This window comes from Melanostigma gelatinosum (genome assembly GCF_949748355.1).
Source record: "Melanostigma gelatinosum genome assembly, chromosome: 10".
NCBI classification, from domain to species: domain Eukaryota; kingdom Metazoa; phylum Chordata; class Actinopteri; order Perciformes; family Zoarcidae; genus Melanostigma; species Melanostigma gelatinosum.
The window spans coordinates 11,800,919-11,820,104 of NC_136643.1; the positions used below are offsets into that span (position 1 = coordinate 11,800,919).

Sequence of the window (19,186 nt, forward strand, 5' to 3'; positions counted from 1 at the left end):
ATATGAAGGAGAAAGCTCTGCAATGATGTGTTGACCACATATATGCCAAAGCAAGTGTGCACCCACACACAATCCCAGCTGCACACTCATTGGCAAGTAACCCAAGAAGGGTTTTTTCTTGTGTTTCCTAGGGGGTAATTATTAGCATGGAGGGTAGTTATTAGGGAAAGTAAAGCTGGTACTTAAAATGCCTATTCTGCCATTGTTTAATACTAATAACACATTTCAGGGGCTGAAGACAGAAGTAAAGGGAGGAAGAAAAGAAGCGGGTAGGAGGAAAGAGCAGAATAGAAGGGAGGAATTAGAAATGGCAAGGCGAGGCTGAAATAGCGAAAGGAAATGAAGGTTTCTCTCATCCTTTCACTGGGCAAATTCGTAAAAAAAAAAAACTAATTTACCACAATTTCTCTTTCGTCCTGAGCATTTTTCTGAGCATTAGTAGAAAATAACAACCTTTGTAAACTAAAAGCAAACAAAACTCATTTCAGCTGGCTGTACTGAAAGCAACCCCCCCACCCCCCATGCTAGCATTGCTTCTATTCTTCAAAATCAGCAACAGCCGATCGTAGCCAATCCAACAACAATATTTATGGTAATGACAAAATTGAAGATAATTATCCACCTAAAACATGCATTTATACATAACATTATGCAAATTGTGTGCGCAAACCACTTCTATACCGCTGCTGCTACTCTGCTCTGCAGTATGTTGCTGCTGTTACGGTGCGAGAGCGACGGCTATGTGGAGGGAGAAAGAGAGAGGGGGAGAGAAGAGGACTGGTAGGAGGAAGAGAGCGGGCGAGAGAAAGGGAAACAAGAAAGACAAAGATAGAGAAAAGTCCATTAACACACTTGTAAATGAGTGTCAGCTATTTACCCCACGCTGGGCCTCTCAAATTACTGACTGTGTTCAGGATGCAGATTGCAGATGGCAATTAAAGATGAACACACAAGACACACACACAACGACGCACACGCATGCACCGATGTGAGCTCGCGCTCACTCTCCCTCAGGCAGCAGTTCGGTGCAGATCTACTGATCTCCATAGCAACATTGACTGCCGTGGGCGATGGTGACATCATGAAGATTGATTGTCATAAAAAAATAAAACGCAAGAGTACAGCAGAAAGAGGGCAACCGTAATGGAGATGTTGGCTAAAGTGCAGCAGCTGGACGGAGCCGTGGCCCCCAGCTGGAGGTCGTCTTTGGTTAATGAAGAAGACGTGCGTGAGGGGCCTCAGGTCTCCAAACGCTTGTCAGCAGTGAGGCTGGAGAGAGCGGCTCATGTAACTCAGAGATGGACAGCTACTGCAGAGATAGCTCTCTGGGGTTGAAATGCTCAGCGTGGTCCCTCGCCTCTCCTTTCTGTTTATCCTCCCTCCTCCTCTATTCCTCCCCTCTGTCTCCTTATCTTCTTTCTGTCCGACAGCCTCCTCTCAACCCTCCTTTCTTGTCTCCCTTCACACCACTGACTGATCTCCCTCTCCCTCCGCTAACTGTTTTACCCCTCACTCAACACCAAAGCTTGGTGTGGCGACTAACGCCAGCGTCCAGATACGGCAACTCAGCTTGCCGGAAACATCAGAGAAATTAAGTTTGGAAGTTCTGTCTTGCCTTTATTTTTTCCCTCTCTCTCTCTCTCTCTCTCTCTCTCTCTCTCTCCGCCCTGCCTCGCTTTTTTTTTTTTTTGGGCACTTGTTTTTCTTCATTTTTCTGTTACGTAAGACAGACAGAAGTGGAGCAAGCTTCAAAGTGAATGACAAAGCTGCCTTTCCCCCTGCTCGCTTTGGTGTTCATGCATGTCATTCCAGTGCCAGCTCCCCCTCCTCCTGTTTCCCTCCATCTCTTTCTATCCTTGTCTTCTTTTTCCCTCACTCCTCCATCATTCCTCCATCTTTTTTCTTATTACTGTACATCCATCTCTTTCTGCCTATTGGCTCGGTTACTCAATTTTCACTGCACTTCCTGTATACAGCCTGTGTGTCAAGTGGCACTTTTGGATGACATCCCCTCTCCACCTTGACCAAACAGAAGTGGCAGTGACCGGAGGAAGAGCATGAACGGGCGGCAGACCCTCTGAAAAGGAAGAGCGTCTCATTATGTCTGCCTCTTCCTCCTGTCTGCCCGTGTTGTATCAAACACAGTGTGATGCAGGGATGAGTGGGATGCTCCTTCTCTCTGATTACCTGTCAGTGAGCCTGAGCATCAAAGGCAGACGAGGTAAAAGCTACCATTACCTAAATCATCTCTCTTTAAAGACATCCTTTGGCTTAACGGGCAGAGAAAGTGTTACCGGTGACTCATTTAACACAATTGCTCTGGACGGCCTGGATAACGTGTTATAAATACTGACACACACACACACACACACACACACACACACACACATGCACACACACACACACACACACCATCCACCATCCAAACCTTCAAATAAACCCTCATGAAGCGGGTTTCCTGCCTCCTGGAGCTATGATGCTCACTGGTTTAACACACAAGAAGATTGGATTTAAATTAAATGGAATGCAAGTCAAATCCTTTGCAGACTAAGTGGGATGCGAATTGAGGAATGTGTCTGATGCAGAGTTGGCACTGTCACTGTAAAAGTTTTGCTTTGCTTTGCACTGCTGTTGTGTGCTGCCAGTGGAAGAAGTAAAAGGCAAAAAAAAGAACACAACGAAAGGAGAAACCGCACCAAATGGATGAAATTACTGATTCGCTGGGCCGAACAGCCAGTCAGACAGCTCTTTCTAAGCGACTGCCTATGCCGCCAACATGCTGAATCGGCTTAACGGCCACTGATAAGGTCTATTAAAACCAACGGAGCTGGACACGCCAGCCAAAACTGCAGCTGCTCAAAGACAGCGCCTGACAGCCCGACGTTAGCCTGGTGCCTCAGAGGAATAATAACCAGGAGCCTGATATGACTCCAGAATGGGTTCACACCTCTCTTGCATCTTCTTACCAGCCTCACTGGCTGTGGTGAGTAATGTCAAGGCGGCAATAAACAAGCAGCTGTACGCGATGCACGGCGGGGTGGTGCGTCTGTCTTTATTGCCTGCTATGTGGTGCTGTTTCTGTCTCTGCCTTGGTGTGTTTTTCTCATTGCCCTGCCTTTGCTCCTCTCTCTTCCCTGTTAGGCATGTGTAGAGGCGCTGTTAGTCCATTCATCATGCAGCGGGCTCCAGCTCTCAGCCCTGGACTCAGTGATTAATGATGACCGTTCACACACTTAAACATTTTGCTTTGTTTCGCTGACACACTCTTTTTTATGGATTCTCTGTATGATTAACATACTTTCTATCACCAACTCCATTATCACCAACATTGCATTATTTTACAGATATCTTTCTTTCATGCAGGTTTTAGCTAAAAAAACAAACAAACGTGAAAGGAACCATCAGAGAATGTGTCAATAAAGAGCAATTTCACCCTTCTCCATGTCAAGGTTGACATGCGTGGTAAAACAGCTCGGTGTTCTTCAAGAGAAGAGAAGAGAAGATGAAGTGTTAACCAGTTCAACAGCCGTTGGGAAATCAGTAGGCCTACATCCTCAATGACAAATCCTCAACTCTCCAAGCAAGCAGAGGTCAAACTGTGAAGCAGTGAAGAGAGAAGAGAGGTGAGGGATAAAAGGATGGAGGAACAGATAAAAAAAAGAAATAAGGGAGGGAGAGAGTAAGCACCTGGAAAAGTGAGTTGTTATAGGTTTATAGATTGTGATACAACTGCATATCATCAGTTGAAATGAGAAATGTTAAAGCTAGTAGTACCATATACAAACGCACACACACACACACACACACACACACACACACACACACACACACACACACACACACACACACACACACACACACACACACACACACACACACACACACACACAGGCATTGCAAATTAGCTCAGGCTATAAATGCCGTGGTGTGTGTCATTGGTTTATGCTACATACTTGTCCCTATACAAATACACATTAAATAAATGCCCCGTCTTTATTGCTGGTACCCCTGACTGCTTTACTAATGTGCTTGGACATACTACAGTCACAGCAACATGTAACACAAACAGGAAAATATCCACCTTTAAAGTGAAAGAGCTAGTTATGGTAAACAAAAAGCAGCATCATTTTAATCGTGTCTCACTCATTCCCCATCATGAAATAATGTGGTGCTTTGTGACATACAATGGTGGTCAGCAAGCTGACTATTGACATCTTAGCAAGCAGGTGACATGCAGTGTTGGGCAGTTACGAGTTACTCAGTAACATAATGAAAGTAATATAGTAATATAAAGAGTCATACCAAGTAATAAGGAAAGTATTATTACTTTTTAAAGGAGTAATATGTACTTTTTACAGTCCCTTACTAACTTGCCCAACACTGGTCACAAGCTAGTATCGGCTGGTCACTATATAGCCCGCAAGCTAAGCTAGCTATTTGTCTGTTAGCAGGCTAGCTAGCTTGGGTGCTAACCATTTTTATCAAAGAGTTCTGATGACTGCATGAAAACCATGCGGCACCTTTTTGGCATTCTATATTGTAAAAATAAAATGGGATGGTGTGACACAGCTGATGTGATATATTCTTGCATTTCAGACTCTCTGGATCTCTTTTGCCCAAAACGCCAAGACTGTTTGCAAAAGTTGACCAAAATTGAACTCTGCTTGAAAGCCCTGCATGGATTTACTTCTAATCCACTTGGAGCAATTCGACTGAATTGAAAAAAACAAAAAAGTGTAAGGCTATTACAGATGTGTGGTTGTGTGTGTGTGTCTCTAAATAGCACATGTTGAAGTAAAATAGATGTAAGAGTCATCATCCTCTGGCCATCCCGTGTTGTTGGGTCCTGCTCTCAGAAAAATTGATTGTACCGGTAATTCCTTTCCACTAGAGTGCACCCATCTGCTGGCTTTGGGGGACAGTAAAATCCTCTATCAGGCACAATTATCCCGCAGTCACCGAGAACTGCGCCGCGAGCGAGTGTGACCTACCCACCCCGAGTGCCTCGGGGTTCATGTGCGAATATCAGTGCATGAGTGTGTATATGTGACGAAGAGGGAGAGCTAGCGAGGCGGAGAGACGCTCAGAGTGGAGCGCTGCGTAAGCGTGAGCTGATTCCCTCCGACACTCTCCTCCGGGACGGCGAGTCCATGACAAATCATCCCGAAGGAATAAATTTGGAACTTTGTGTTGTAGGTTGCATAATGTAAGCTTGTGTATTTCTGACATACACACAAATTCAAACCCACAAAAATATGAATCACGCTCCTATTCTGGAGAAGTGGACCGCAACCAACTCACCACTGGGGGACAGCACTAAATCTGGCAATAGGGAAAGTAGATGGCCGCTGACGAAATCCAAACCGTCCTACGCAAACTTGATTTTGTCTCTTTGAAAAGTAAAAATGTAAATCAGAGAGCAACATTTGTGATGGTAAACAGGGCGGCTTCCAGTCTTAGCACAGTCACACACACCTGAGGACTCCTGGGACCCTGAGGCCTTGTAGATCTGTGATGACAGCTGCACACAAGCAGCTATTTGGTGGTGGTGTCGTTCAGAGTGACATAATCTGGCGCTGTGGGATTTTGGCCCCTCAGCTGAAAGGAGCACAGTGGCAGAGATATCAGGGGATGGGGCACTCTGACAAGACCCCCCCCCCCCCCCCCCCCCCACACCCTGTCTCTGTCATTTCCGCCATCATCTTTTTCTCTGCCGACACACCCAATCCTCATCCTTTAACGAACACTCTTGTTTCTTTAATTGAGTTCCTTTTGTGTTCTCCTCTCTGCAGCGTCCTCTACGACTTCACCGCTACATCCCTGCGAGAGTTTATGTAACATACGTGTTCTATTTATGTCCGTGTGTGTGTGTGTGTGTTGTTTAAAGCTGGCTGTTATGGCGGCTGTCTGAGATCTGCACTGGTTGCAGCAGCAGAGGAGATAAAGTGGGGCTGTGTTTCCTGGCAGTGTTGCAGATTTATCTCTCTGCTTACGGCTCTGATTTTACTGCCCATCCACAAGCCTCCACTGGATCCCATCTCTCTCTCTCTCTCTCTCTCTCTCTCTCTCTCTCTCTCTCTCTCTCTCTCTCTCTCGCTCTCTCTCTGTCTCGCTCTCTCCCACTTGCCATAAGGGACCAGCCTCTCTCTGTGCACGCTCGGGCTATCATAAATCTGCCACGTTGCTCCATAAAGCTGCTTAGGGCATGACTCAACAAATATTAAGGAAGAGGAGAATAAATAAATAAAGCAAAATAGAAACTCTCGTCTGGAGGGAGAGAGAACTTTTCTGCTCACAAAATGGAGCCCGGCTGTAAAATATTTACCTCGGTGTCTCTGGGCTTTAGACACTCTTCTGGGAGTGTGGAGGCTCACTGCACAACATCACACACACTTTCTTTTTTCTTTCTCTTCTTCATTGCCTTGCTCATGGGCTTGTATAGTCAAGCCCTCGTGTACCACACCATTAGCGGGGAACTCCACTGGTTTCGCATATCAAGGCCTGTTATTTGTCACTAATTAGCCAGGATTATAATGTCTTCTATGGGGGCGGTTTGTCAAAAAACGAACCCTCACCCGGGTTACCATGGCCTGGGCTTTGAGACAAACTGCATTTCAAACTGGGAATATGGCGTTTGAACTGCATTTACACACATACACAAAATAAACACCATTGAATTGCTTCATAGGAAATACAAGATCCAGAGTTCTATGGAGCTCGACTGGGACCAAAAGTCAGGATATCTCGATCTCTTCTGCAGCGATTTAGACGATTCGTCTTTTAAAACTGTCGCTGACAAGTATCAAATGTTATGGAACTGCAGTACTAAATCACTACCGGCTAAAAAATGAAGCGCACGAAACATTTAACACACATCACAACACACGAAAACACAAAGCGTATACTAATAATAACTGTCGGAGAGGCTTTTAAGAATTGTTAGAAAAGCTTGATCGGACGAAACAAAGCTTTCCTTGAAATCCCGGCGATATCAAGACAAAGACGCAAATAGCTGAAGGGTGCATTGTGCAACCTGTTCATGCACGGGTGTGAGTATGCTGACATGTGTGGCCGCGCTTGTCAGTTTATCAACAGCAGCAATTTTTCACTCTTGATCGGCCAACCGTGGAGGCATTTTAAATGAACTACCTGGATTCCAAAAGCATCAGATACGAGACAAAGGGTAACCTCTCGGAGAATCGTCGCACCTTCTTTGTCTCTGTCCCCACCCTCCTCCTCTCTCCGTCACACAAACTCATCCAGCCCTCACCCATTCCAGACCTCTGTCTCGTCCGATCGGCTTCGCCACGACAGACACGCAAGCCATTCATAGAGCAGGCGAACGCCATGTGGACGGCGGGCTGTGCCCAGAAATCAAGCAATATGCTGTCGCAGAAAAAACAAAAACTAACAGCCCAAACACAACCAACACGCACGCGTGCACACATGGTAGGCCCATCGTGACCCCACGTCAAAGAAGACAAACAACGGCAACTGAAAGCAGCCGCCTTTCCATGTGGCGAGCCAGCGTATGGAACCCTGGCACCATATGGGCTCTTCATTGTTGACAAAACAGCCTGAGGGACATTAGCACCCACCATTTGCATATATGGAAAACACTTTAACAATTATTTTATCCTTTTGCTGCTTCTGTAGCAAATACAAGTGCCATCATCAATCTGTGTTCGGCGCCTGGAGGCGCGTTGGAGAGGATTTGTAAAGTCATCCATTTCCTGTCATTTGGAAATGACACAGATAGTGTCACAGATACTGACTGCAGCTGGAGGAAATCCCATGATGCTCTTACCTAGCTGCAGCTCCATGTTGTTCATCTTGTTTTCCGAGGGAAACAGGATCTTTGGCGGTTTGTCGGTCAAAGGAGCTGAAAAGGAGGAAAAGACAATTTAAATATCGTATTATAACAGACAAAGGAACAATACCGGCAAGCGGTCTTTGAAGAAGAATAGTGAGGATTTATTCAGATTTAGCTATTTTTAGTGGGTTCCCAATATACTTCTTGCACTTGGTTCTCAATGTTTTCCTTTGCATCCCCTTCTGCCTTACAGATATTTTGAACACAGAGCACAGACAGAAGTTTTCTCCTCTTCAACATAAATAAATGCTCATTCCCTCTCTGTCTGTCCTCATTCCTCCATCTCTCCCAACTTGCTCTGGGTGTAGACACATCGCTCTCTGGTGTCTCGACACCTTGGGTTCCATTCATCTGACCTACTTCTGATCATAAATGAATCACTGCTTTGCCAAGAACAAACCACCATTTAATCTGCATGAGTGTTAGGCATGAAGAGCCATCATGGAGTGTGTGTGTGTGTGTGTGTGTGTGTTTGTTTGTGTGAGTGAGAGGGAGCAGCTGATGCTCTAATGATGCTAATCATCCATACGGCGGATGTCAGACCTGCTGCTGAAGCCGGCCCTCTGGGGAATGACAGAACATGCAGCTGCTTTATTGTGGTTGAAAGCCTTTTTGTGTTCTGCGCTCCCTGGGGTCAAGGGTTAGGAGAACAGAAAGAGAGTCTTGTACATACATGACTAAACAGCAACACGAAGGGAGAGAAATGGAGGGGGTCGTGTTTATATGTTGGACGTCCATAAAGCGGGACTTTTACGTATGAACATCACTGCCTGGGAAAGCTCTCTTTATATCGCAGAATACCAGCGTTGTGGTGTCTGGGGCGACTTTCTTACACTATAACGCATAACCACTTTAATATTACCTGTGCTGTATTACCACCTTTAGCCGTCCTGGTTTGTATTTGTAGACTCAAGTTGTATACACAAGGTGTATAGCTGTCTTAATACAGTTGGTAAAAAAAGGAGAGACCATGGCGATGGAGCATGAGGAGTATGCAGAAGCTATGGGAGGAAGACTTAGGCTATGGCCTACGAATCCCCCAAGAAAAAGCTTCACACTCCAGCTTTAACACGCGGTACATTATATCCCGCTCAGAAAGATGCTGCACTAACAGCCTTTGCGTTTACATTTTTTAATATGCTTTTTCTCCAAGCAATGTCTTACCTCACACATACACAGTCACACATATTCAAAGTTTGATACGTCTGAGCTGCAGCACTGAAGCAGATGGAAGTTTTATCTCATTGCTCATCAGCACTTCAACAGTGCTGTGGGTTCTCTCAAGTCAGAGAATTATGAACTATTCTGTTGAATCATGAAAAGCAGAGCTCATAGTTTATTATAATATTATATTTCAAAATAAACTGCAATTTAATTTGTTTTTCAAAATGTTTGTCTGTAGGGCAAAGCTCACTAATGTGCTTATCTTGGGTTCTCCTACAAGTACTCTCTCTTTCTGTATTATTCACACTATATATTTTTGTATTTCTTTCCATGTCACTATGTGAATGTAACTGTATGTAGATTGTCAATGCACATGTAATTGCCGTAGTGAATAGATGTAGATGTGTTTTGCAATGTCAACACAATAATTAATATATTTGATTCTCATAATATGTAATGTCTCTTCCATTCCAATGAACACAAGAGGGGAAAAAGGGGAAATCAATACTAAATTGGTCACAAAAAATGGAAAAGGAAAAAAAGAGCTCAAAGCTAAGTTGTTTTATGAATGTGTTTTCCTTATTGTGCATGGGAAAACTGTATTTTGGATACAACACACCACGCTTTTTGCTTTATTGCGGCGCTACTTAAGTCCAGACCATGATCTGGATCCAGACCAAACTACAAACTCATCTGGACCAGATCGCTTCTAAGAGTTATGTAAGAACACATTGTTCTTGTGATTGAGTGTTGCCAGTATGACTGCACGTGCCCACATTTTTAGAGTCGATTGTGTTCTGTGAGCGCACTCACTCCGGCTCAACCACCAAAAGCGCAATGTCATTACCATGACAATGAGTCGTGACAGTAAGTCACTGACGTGTGAACAGTATTGCTAATTCTCGAAAAGCAAGATTTCACAAAGGGAACAAAATTTAAAACAGAAATATTCATCGAGTCTCCCGCCGTCCAGCAATAAACCCGGCAGCTGCTCGGCCAATGAACACTCGGATCAGTGCCTGTAATCTGAAAGCGACAGCTTTTGTGCCAGGGTGCAAGGCCCTCGTTTCAGGCAAACTGTGCAATTTCCCCCCCCCCCTTTGTCAAGCCACTGTGCTGTCTTGTTAAATGTGATTGTTAGTTCAGTTACAAAAAGACGAATGAAGCTTTTGTTGAGTTACAGACATTTCTTTTTACTCGTATTCATGATGGCGAGTTGTGCTGACATTGTTGCGGACCTCGGTCCTTAAATATAAGACGGCAGAGTATCAGCGGGATCTCGTGAAACCAGTCAGACTGGCCTGTGTTGTAGACTTATACTTCAACAGTTGTATAATTACGGAGCTATTTGCGCTCACCTTTACTTTAAAAGGTCAAAGCCCAACGAACACTCTCTCTCTCTGCTGATTTCAACACTTTGTTCGAGCTCGGTATAATCGCTGATATACACTCAAACTCACAACGCTATCTTTTGTTGCCATGGCCTTACATCATGAGGGAAAATTGGGGCATGATAAGCTCATTATAGCCTACATTTCTCTGCTGGCAAGCATGACGGGTTTGATATAATTGTAGACCTCTGAATTTCTCCTTTTGTTTTAAAATGAGTTCAGAACTCGACCATTCTTATCACACGAGTGTTGATAAGGCTATAGAGGGAGTACCGTGTTTGACATATCGTACGTAGGCTTGCAGGTACGTCTCTGTGTGCCGTGAGCTGAATGTATTGATTCATGGGAATAACTTAATGCATTACAGGTTCATAGTGGGTCAGAGAGGAAGGGTATGACCTGCTTTGAGCATCACACACACACAAATTCAGCACACATACCGCTTACAATCGCATGCACTAAGGAGGCAAACACTAATTCTGCACTTCCTAAAGCAGCTATGATGGAAAAAAAAACCTTTATTGAATAAAACAGAGGCTACTCCCAACAGCAGACCTTTCAAGCATGTCTAATTATGTAGTCGTGAATTTGCAGAGGTGGCTTTTTCAGGCCAGTTTTTAGCCTGGCGCTTTCATTAAGATGTTCCCTTAGAGTGTCCTCACAAGCCCTCTTCTTTAGCCTTATTATAAGAGCGCTCTAACAAGCGCTTTGTTTGGTCTGTTTTGGTGTCTGTATTTGGGAGGAACAAGCCATGCAATGTTGCCGAGCTAACTGTGATGTGCAGTCAAGTGTCTGAAGTAAAGTGTGTGGTCTTGTCTGAAGTAAAGTGCGTGGTCTTGTCTGAAGTAGACTGCGTGGTCTTGTCTGAAGTAAAGTGTGTGGTCTTGTCTGAAGTAAAGTGCGTGGTCTTGTCTGAAGTAGACTGCGTGGTCTTGTCTGAAGTAAAGTGTGTGGTCTTGTCTGAAGTAAAGTGCGTGGTCTTGTCTGATGTAGACTGCGTGGTCTTCTAAAGTGCTTGGTTCAAGGCTGCGGGATAACATATTTAAGGATTCTCTAAGCTGTCAGGAGGAAGTGTTGATGTGAGAAGACCGAGGTGTTTATTATGTGTGGATCTGAATGGAGGTTTTGGGGCGGACGTAGAACCTGCTGGGATGTAAATACTGAGAGAGACGCACAGTGACGTGTCAATGAGAGGGGGCGGTCATGGGCTTTTAGGCACAACTGTTTGCACTGTTAATAGGTAATCACACAGCACGAATTACACTGGATACTGATACAATTTTAATTACATATCAAACTGCTGTACATAATTACACAATGGGTGATCCTATAGCCAATTATGCACTGGGCAAACAAATGAGGACAAGCTGTCTGTGGGAGACGAGAGGGGAAGCAGATGTGGTAAAGGGGAGCACAGATAGGAGGCAGCCAGCAGCAGAAGAACAGTGGAGCTGGTGAAATGAAGAGAACACAACAGGAACATTTATGAAGCTAAAGTGAAGAAACACACGCTCCCCATCATTTTGGCATGCTACACTTGTTTCTGAAAATCTCATTATCTTAATTACCACTTCTTTATGGGAAATACATCAATTATCACGGTTCGGGGGGGGGGGGGGGGGGGGGGGGGGTACCTCCGAACAAAGGAAAGAGTCTCTGATTGCCATTAGCAGGCAACGTCAGGAATTAAGCAACTGTCGAAATAAACAGGTAATTAAACATGCAAATGTATCTGGTGAGCTGTGAACTTAATAAAAGATTGTTAAAGCGTTGTGGGATAAGTAATGGATTTATCATGTCTGTGATTATAAGTTATATTCAATGTCAGAATCAGGATTTATTCCCATCCCTGTAGGACTATATGCTACTTCCTAAAGACATGTTAATCACAAATATATATATGTTTTTTTAATTTAATTTAAATAAAAATAAAAATGTACTCTTGGTCCAATGTGTCAGATCTGTGCTGTGAGACTATTATGCTGCATTTATGTGACGGTTGCAAGTGCGTACCACCTGCAGGTTCGGCGCCAAACGATTTTCACTTCCCGCGTTCTTGTAAAATGGTAAATGGACTGCACTTATAAAGCTTCTTTTTCTACCTGAATGGACAAAAGGCTTTTGAAGTTACCTCTAATTCACACATAGGCATTAACAGGTAATTAAACACGAGCCGTTAAAAGGTTGTGACAGCATCGCTAGAAAATACATGTATGATTTTTTAATTCTTATTTCTAAAAGACAGTTCAGTATGTTTGGATCCCCATTAGCTGACAACATGAGGTCAGCTGGGGTGTTCCTTTTTTCTTACAATTTATTAAGTGTGGTCACAGCATTTCTTAGATTACAATGAGGTTCCATTTCTATCTGCAACTTTTTTGGCATCATCACGCCGGGCCATCAAGTTCCTAAGCTCATCATCAATCCACGGTGCACCATTTGATCGAACTTTCTCAAGAGTGCACGTTTATCTGCAATATTCATAAATAATTTCATAAACACATTAAGCACTTTCTTCGGATCATCTTCGCTACATAATCAGCTCAACTCTTAGTCTTCTCTTCAAATAACTCCTGACTGAATCCTTTGTAAGACATTTTATATTCTGTCTACCAGTCTTTGGTTCTTTGGTTCTTTGGTTCTTTTCAGAACTGCAACCAAGTTATGATCACCCCAACCCAGAGCTACCGATATACAGCTGTGGAGCAGTGCTCAGGCATTTATAAATGTAGCCACAGAGCCCCTGTTTCATTCAACATGAAGTGATATCACTGCCTGGCTGGAATACGACTCTGAACATAAACAGCAACTGCATCGCCATATTTATCCCTGTCGCTTATGAACAAATTAGAGCCATGTAATGCAAACCTCTGTATCACGAAATAATGACTCCAAATGACTTTCCGTTATAGCTCGTACAGCTAGCAGGGTCTTGATACAGAACACTTTGACAAGTGGACAACAGGAGGTACGAATCCCCTCCACCTCCTGAGCCACAGCACCCCCCCCCCCCCCCCCAAAAAAAACCTTTGAGGACAAGTTATAAGCACAAAATGTTGCAGCTTTGCTGGTAAGAGACTCGGTGAACGTTGGCAACTCTAGCCAGTCCCTCCTCCCTGATCCTGTCTGGGTCTGACATGTACTGTATGACATGGTTGTCTGTGAGCAGAGTCAATTAATGTCTCCTGTGTGAATATGTGTCTTTGGGGGACCAGAATGGTATGCTTGAGCAAATTTTATGCTCTGGGATCAATGATTCGCGATACAATATTGATGTATCCTCAGGGCAGAGGCATTGTCTATTCTCTGCAGCAAACCAGGCTGCATTCATTTCAGAGGGTGACACAACGTGTCTCTGGAAACTCTCACAGTTGGCCTGTGTTCATTTAACTTGGGATGCACGATATGCTTCTAATGTTAAGCAACTTGTAACGTATGCGGTGGAAGATGACCGAGCCTCTGCTTATGTCTAATTAGGGGTGTAACGATACGCGTATTCATATTGAACGGTTCGGTACGAGGCTCACGGTTCGGTACGCATGACGAACCGAATACGTTTGAATTAAATTTTTATTTTTATTTTTTTAAACCTTTATTTAACCAGGTAGTCCCATTGAGATTAAAAATCTATTTTGCAAGATGTAAGTAACAATACAAGATGTATGCAGGCCTACATGTGGACACATTAACACAGAGTGGGACTCTGTGGATATAAGCTTTGTGATAAGCCATCCACAATCCCATTTCTGCTTGGTAGCGGAAAAGCTCACTGGACTTTCCAGATGGATTATTCTGGGTGACTGACTGGAGGGAAACAGCAAATGAATGAATTCAGGATGGAGCTGAGATACTTGGATCACTGGGCTTTTTCGGTTAGCCGTTCAAATTGTGGGGCTGAGTGTATTTTTAATACACGGTATAATCAGTGAAATAAAAAAAAATCAATAATTCACAAAATAATTGATTGGTACTTGACTTGCAGTATTAGCTGATGTTTCCTTGATATGTGTTCTTAAATAGGCCACGAAGTTAAATGGTTTCTTTTTTTAATTGTGTGTATTGTTGTTATTTCCTACTTTCTTGTGCTGTAGCCCAAAGGCACAGTTATTACGCTTAAAAGTCCAGTTATGAACGACACGGATTTTCGTTATGTTTTAATTTAGCAAAAATCCATTCATCATCATAATCATTTCAATCCCAGGCCTGCATTTGTGGTTTTAATATGTTTTGAGTTCATATTATTTGTGTGACATCTACAGTGACATATGAATATTTACACAGTGATGAAATTACAGAAATTGCCTTAAATTGAAGCAAAAATAAATCAGGGCAGGATTTGCTGAAGAGAAATATGTTCTGATGGTAAACGGTGAAAATATAGAAAAAAAAAATCAAATGTATAAATTACTGGCACATACAGTGAGTGTATGGGTGAGCAGGTACATATACAGGCATACAAAAAGACATGGACAAAAGGACATTCACACACAGTTCATGCATGGACACACACACACACACACACACACACACACACACACAAACTGTGAGGCTGTGAACAGAGGCCTGTGTTGTCCTCTTGGCTCCCAAAGGTTTTCAGCATTTTTTAACCAACAAAGGCAGTCAAGCTAGATGAGAAAGGTAAAAATAGGAGGATGGAGACTTGAGCAAACACAGAGTCCCTGTGAGTCTCCCAGCGCTAAGCTTGAATAGAGAAGCCTCGGTTCTCCTCTATGGCTGGCAGACTCCTATATTCCACAGCAGGAGATCACCATATATTAACAGTGACCTTCCACTGTACTGTTGTCACCTTTGAGCCAGTTTCATTACATTCCTGATGGTGCAATAACCACCCTGTATATGATTCCCTTATAAAGTCACCTCAGAGTAGAAGGAATTCAATTCCCGGCCCGGCCGTTTCCCACATGAGAGAAGCTGAGCAGTGAGCTGGATGGTGTCATCCAGAGGAAGCTAATAAAAGCAGTTATATTCATCCTGAACCACATCACGCTCACCCACCGTCCACCACTGTTGTGCTCTCTAAGAGCTCTGCCTCTGGCAAAGCTGAAATACTTCAACATCAAAAGCAACGGGAGCGTGCATTCTTTCCCCCACGAATATGAGTAGACAGGTTCCTGCATCACGTTGCTAGCACCTTCAAATGGCCATCATCGCGGAAAAAGCGAGAACAATTTGCCCCTTCCCGGGAACAGCGGCTCCTTCGAGTTTTTACGACCAAGCAGCTCTCTAAGAGACGGTCCGACAGCGATCAAGCTGTTCAAAGAAGGGTTCCAGCTGTGAGGCCTCAATAGTCCATATCATTGTGAAGGAAGAAGAAAGAGGAATTTAAAAGCAGGTGCCCTCGTGTCAGTTCCGTGCTCATTTGCAGAGCGTGTTAACTAGCCAATTGGGAACTACATTTAATAAATCATTACCTAATAAGCAGCACTACATGGCGACCGCGCGAAGATGAATTTGACAAAAAGAGGAGGAAGCTGTTCGACAAAGCCAAAGACGGAGAGCGAGGGACAGAGACACACGAAGGGAACAGACTGAGAAAATGTGTTATTGATTGCTGGAGGTTTACCGCGATTCTGCCCTCTCAGCATGGTGTGTGTACCCGCGTGTGTGGGCGTACATGTGCGTGTGTGTGTGTGTGTGTGCCCGACCAACAGAGCTCTGCCCCCTTTTAAATGCAGTTGCTTCCGTCCAATAATCTTACCGCCGTCTCCTCCTACGGGAGAGCTGTCTGCAGGCTCCACCCCCCCCCCTCTCAAACTTTAACAGGCCTTTTATCTATAACTCAACATCAATAAGCCAAAGAATCACCTGGTGTCAGACTTCAAGTGGCTGCACAAAACAAACCCTCAGGAAGTATGTGCCTCCACCCGGTACAACGCAGTATTATTCTCGACTTAAAAAAAGCAACCCCATTAAGACGGTCTTAATTTGTTTTTCCAGACTCTCAACAGGGATTACATTTTGCGCAGGTTGATAGAGGAACTTGCATTGTATTCACAGTAAGAGGTTCAATTAAGCAGTCGGGGAACGTGAATAGTGTTTGAAATGAATGAGCAGCTTTTTTTCTCCTGGGTCTATTGTTTACAGAATGGCGAGCAGAGAGCAGGGATGCTGAGGGGAGAGGAGAGAAAGAGGTGTCCTCGAGACTTTACGGTCTCCCCTGTGCGTCATAGTTGAGGAGAAAAATGACAATCACGACTCTGTGTTCAGATTTAATGAAAGGAAAGTAATTACACTGATAAAGCGGGTAGAGTAACGGCAAAACCCTGTGCAACAAATTCAGTCTCTCTGCCTCGCTTTGCTCTTACTGTACACGTGCACACACACACACACACACACACACACACACACACACACACACACACACACACACACACACACACACACACCTTACCCAATCATCTCTCCTTACTTCTCTGACACATACAGTATTGGGGGCCCTATCATAATCACAATCACAAAGCGGTAGCTCTCGTGCACGCAGACTGTGCAGGCGTCTCCAACCACACCTGCTGTTTCGGTTCATGTGTGTGTGTGTGCAGCGGCGCAAAGCGCACAAAGGCCGGGTGAAGGTCAACATGGATCGGAAGGTGTGGTGACTGATAAATACACTCTCAGAGCTCACATTTACCGGTGGCATCGCTCTGAAACAGCGGTGGCAATCACAGTGACGCATGAAATCGCATTGTCCGGACGGCGCAGATCAGCGCAGCCTGAACACACACATCCCCTGAAATCTGCAGCCAGAGGCAGAAGATAGAAATGAATAAATAAAGAAACAGCTTGGGGAAGCATTTTATATGATTTCATCAATCCTACGCTATTTCTGTCACAATTCTGCTGTATTTGTTACATTGTAATTGTTAGAATACTTCTTAAAAGCAGCATTTCAAGAATAAAATACAAACGGTTGATTTTTCTTTATTAATTGGGAAGGGGGCTGTGAATCATTTTAGGAAGTTAGTGGACAGCCAATGCCACGGCCCTTCAGGGCAGCACTTCTCAAATAGGAGGCTGCCGATTCATCACCGTACCTGTCCTACTTGCCTTCAGATGAATGCAATTGGGAAGAAAAGCCTGAATGTACTTTACGTCAAAGAAGCTGTGGGATGCATGTCTGCGTGTTTCAAACCCCTGGAAGTGTGCGTCTCAGAGTGTGCACTCGTGCATCTGTTACAATTGCCAAACAGAGGGTGAAAAAGAAAGATGGGCAGAAGAAGTGAGAGAAAGCCTGCTGCTTCTGGGACCTTAAGACAGATGTGAAGTGGAAAGAAAACAAAGATGGAGAGTGGGAGAGGGATGGGAGACGGCAGAGAGGGGCTGGAGGAGGCGAAGACTCCAGCCTATACTGCTGATGAAGTATTGACATCTCAACAATCTGGGTGGTCGAGCTTAGCAGAGTCTGCTTCATGCCCTCTCTGAGCTCAGCAGTCTCTCTCTGACTCTGCTCTGTTCTTAACCTCCGTCCCTGTAGCACAGAGTGATATTTCCTTTTCTTCCATCTCACTAGGAAGCGTGGCCCTTCCTCCCGCGCTGTCATCCTTTTGTCACTGTCCCAGAACTGCCCCATCACACTCTTTCTTACCTTTCAGCAAACCGTTCCAGTTATTTTCTTAGACCTTCTTTTCTTGCGCACTCGTCCCAGCTCATGCCCCTGCTTCTCCCCGGCGACATGTACTCTGTGCAGTGTGTCTTGGATAATATCACTGTGTGAACTTTTATGTTCCCCAATGGTCAGAGTGTACACTACACTGTTCCTCCATTAGGGCTCGGCTCGCAGACACCATGTACACATTCAATCATGCAGGTCGCTGCTAAACCTCTGCCGGTGTGCGACATCAGCACACACCCTGGCTACCTGGTGCACACACGGGCTCCTGATCCCTGCAAACACACACGGACTAAGAGGCGAGCACAACGCACACTCCATACAGTAGACACACCTTCTCTGTCAGCCTCAGATAACGGAACCTCGGCGGGGGAGTGGCGATAAAGAAGCTAAATGAAGGCGTACAATGTAGCGTAAATACACCTGTGTGGAGCTTATGCAGATAGGCAGACGGGGGTAGGGGGGGGGGGGTCGACATGCGCCACTGCTCAGACATGTTAAAAAAACATTTTCAGACAAGGCAGATACTGACCAATAAAGCATCCTGCAGCTCTCCCTACAGCGGGCAATGAAAAGGGGATTAGCACACTAATCAGTGCAGATCTCTGTGGGCAATTCAGAGGGAAGCCCAAGCGGCACGGTGTCCATTCTGTTACTCGGTCAGAGCAGGAGGACGAGGCTAACCCCGTCACACCTGAGGGACAGGATTAACACAGTCCTGGCACATTACAACCAGCAAGCACAGTGCCCCATCCCCACTGGAAGGGCGAGTGTACGCGTGTGTGTGTGTGTGTGTCTCTCTTCTTTTTCTTTTTTTTTTCAACCACGAGTGTAAACACACTGGTAGTACCAGTAGGCTTCACCTGAGGTGACACATATAGGGCTGAGATTTACATGAAGTAACAGAGGAACAGAAAGGCAACCTGCAGGGTCACCTCACCGCCATCTGCTCCAGCTCCCTTTCAACCGTCTCCACGGCAACCTCAGCAGTTCACGCAACATAGACTGTTGATTCTAATAACGCTGTGATGAAGTGATGAAGGCACACATGCAAAATTAACTATACTGTGCCTTCACTTTACTCTACTTGACATTTATTTTGCACATTTTCCCTTTATTGTTTGACAACAG

At 44.6% G+C, this 19,186-nt stretch overlaps 1 protein-coding gene across 1 annotated transcript in view; it reads right to left on the bottom strand.

Annotated features, from left to right (window-relative positions):
• The window catches only part of il1rapl1a (interleukin 1 receptor accessory protein-like 1a), a 142,693-nt gene that overhangs the window by 34,247 nt on the left and 89,260 nt on the right, over positions 1 to 19,186 (bottom strand). The window contains exon 6 of the mRNA XM_079276787.1: positions 7,808 to 7,882. Coding sequence (XP_079132913.1) covers positions 7,808 to 7,882 — 75 coding nt within the window. The remainder of the gene's footprint in view (positions 1 to 7,807; positions 7,883 to 19,186) is intronic.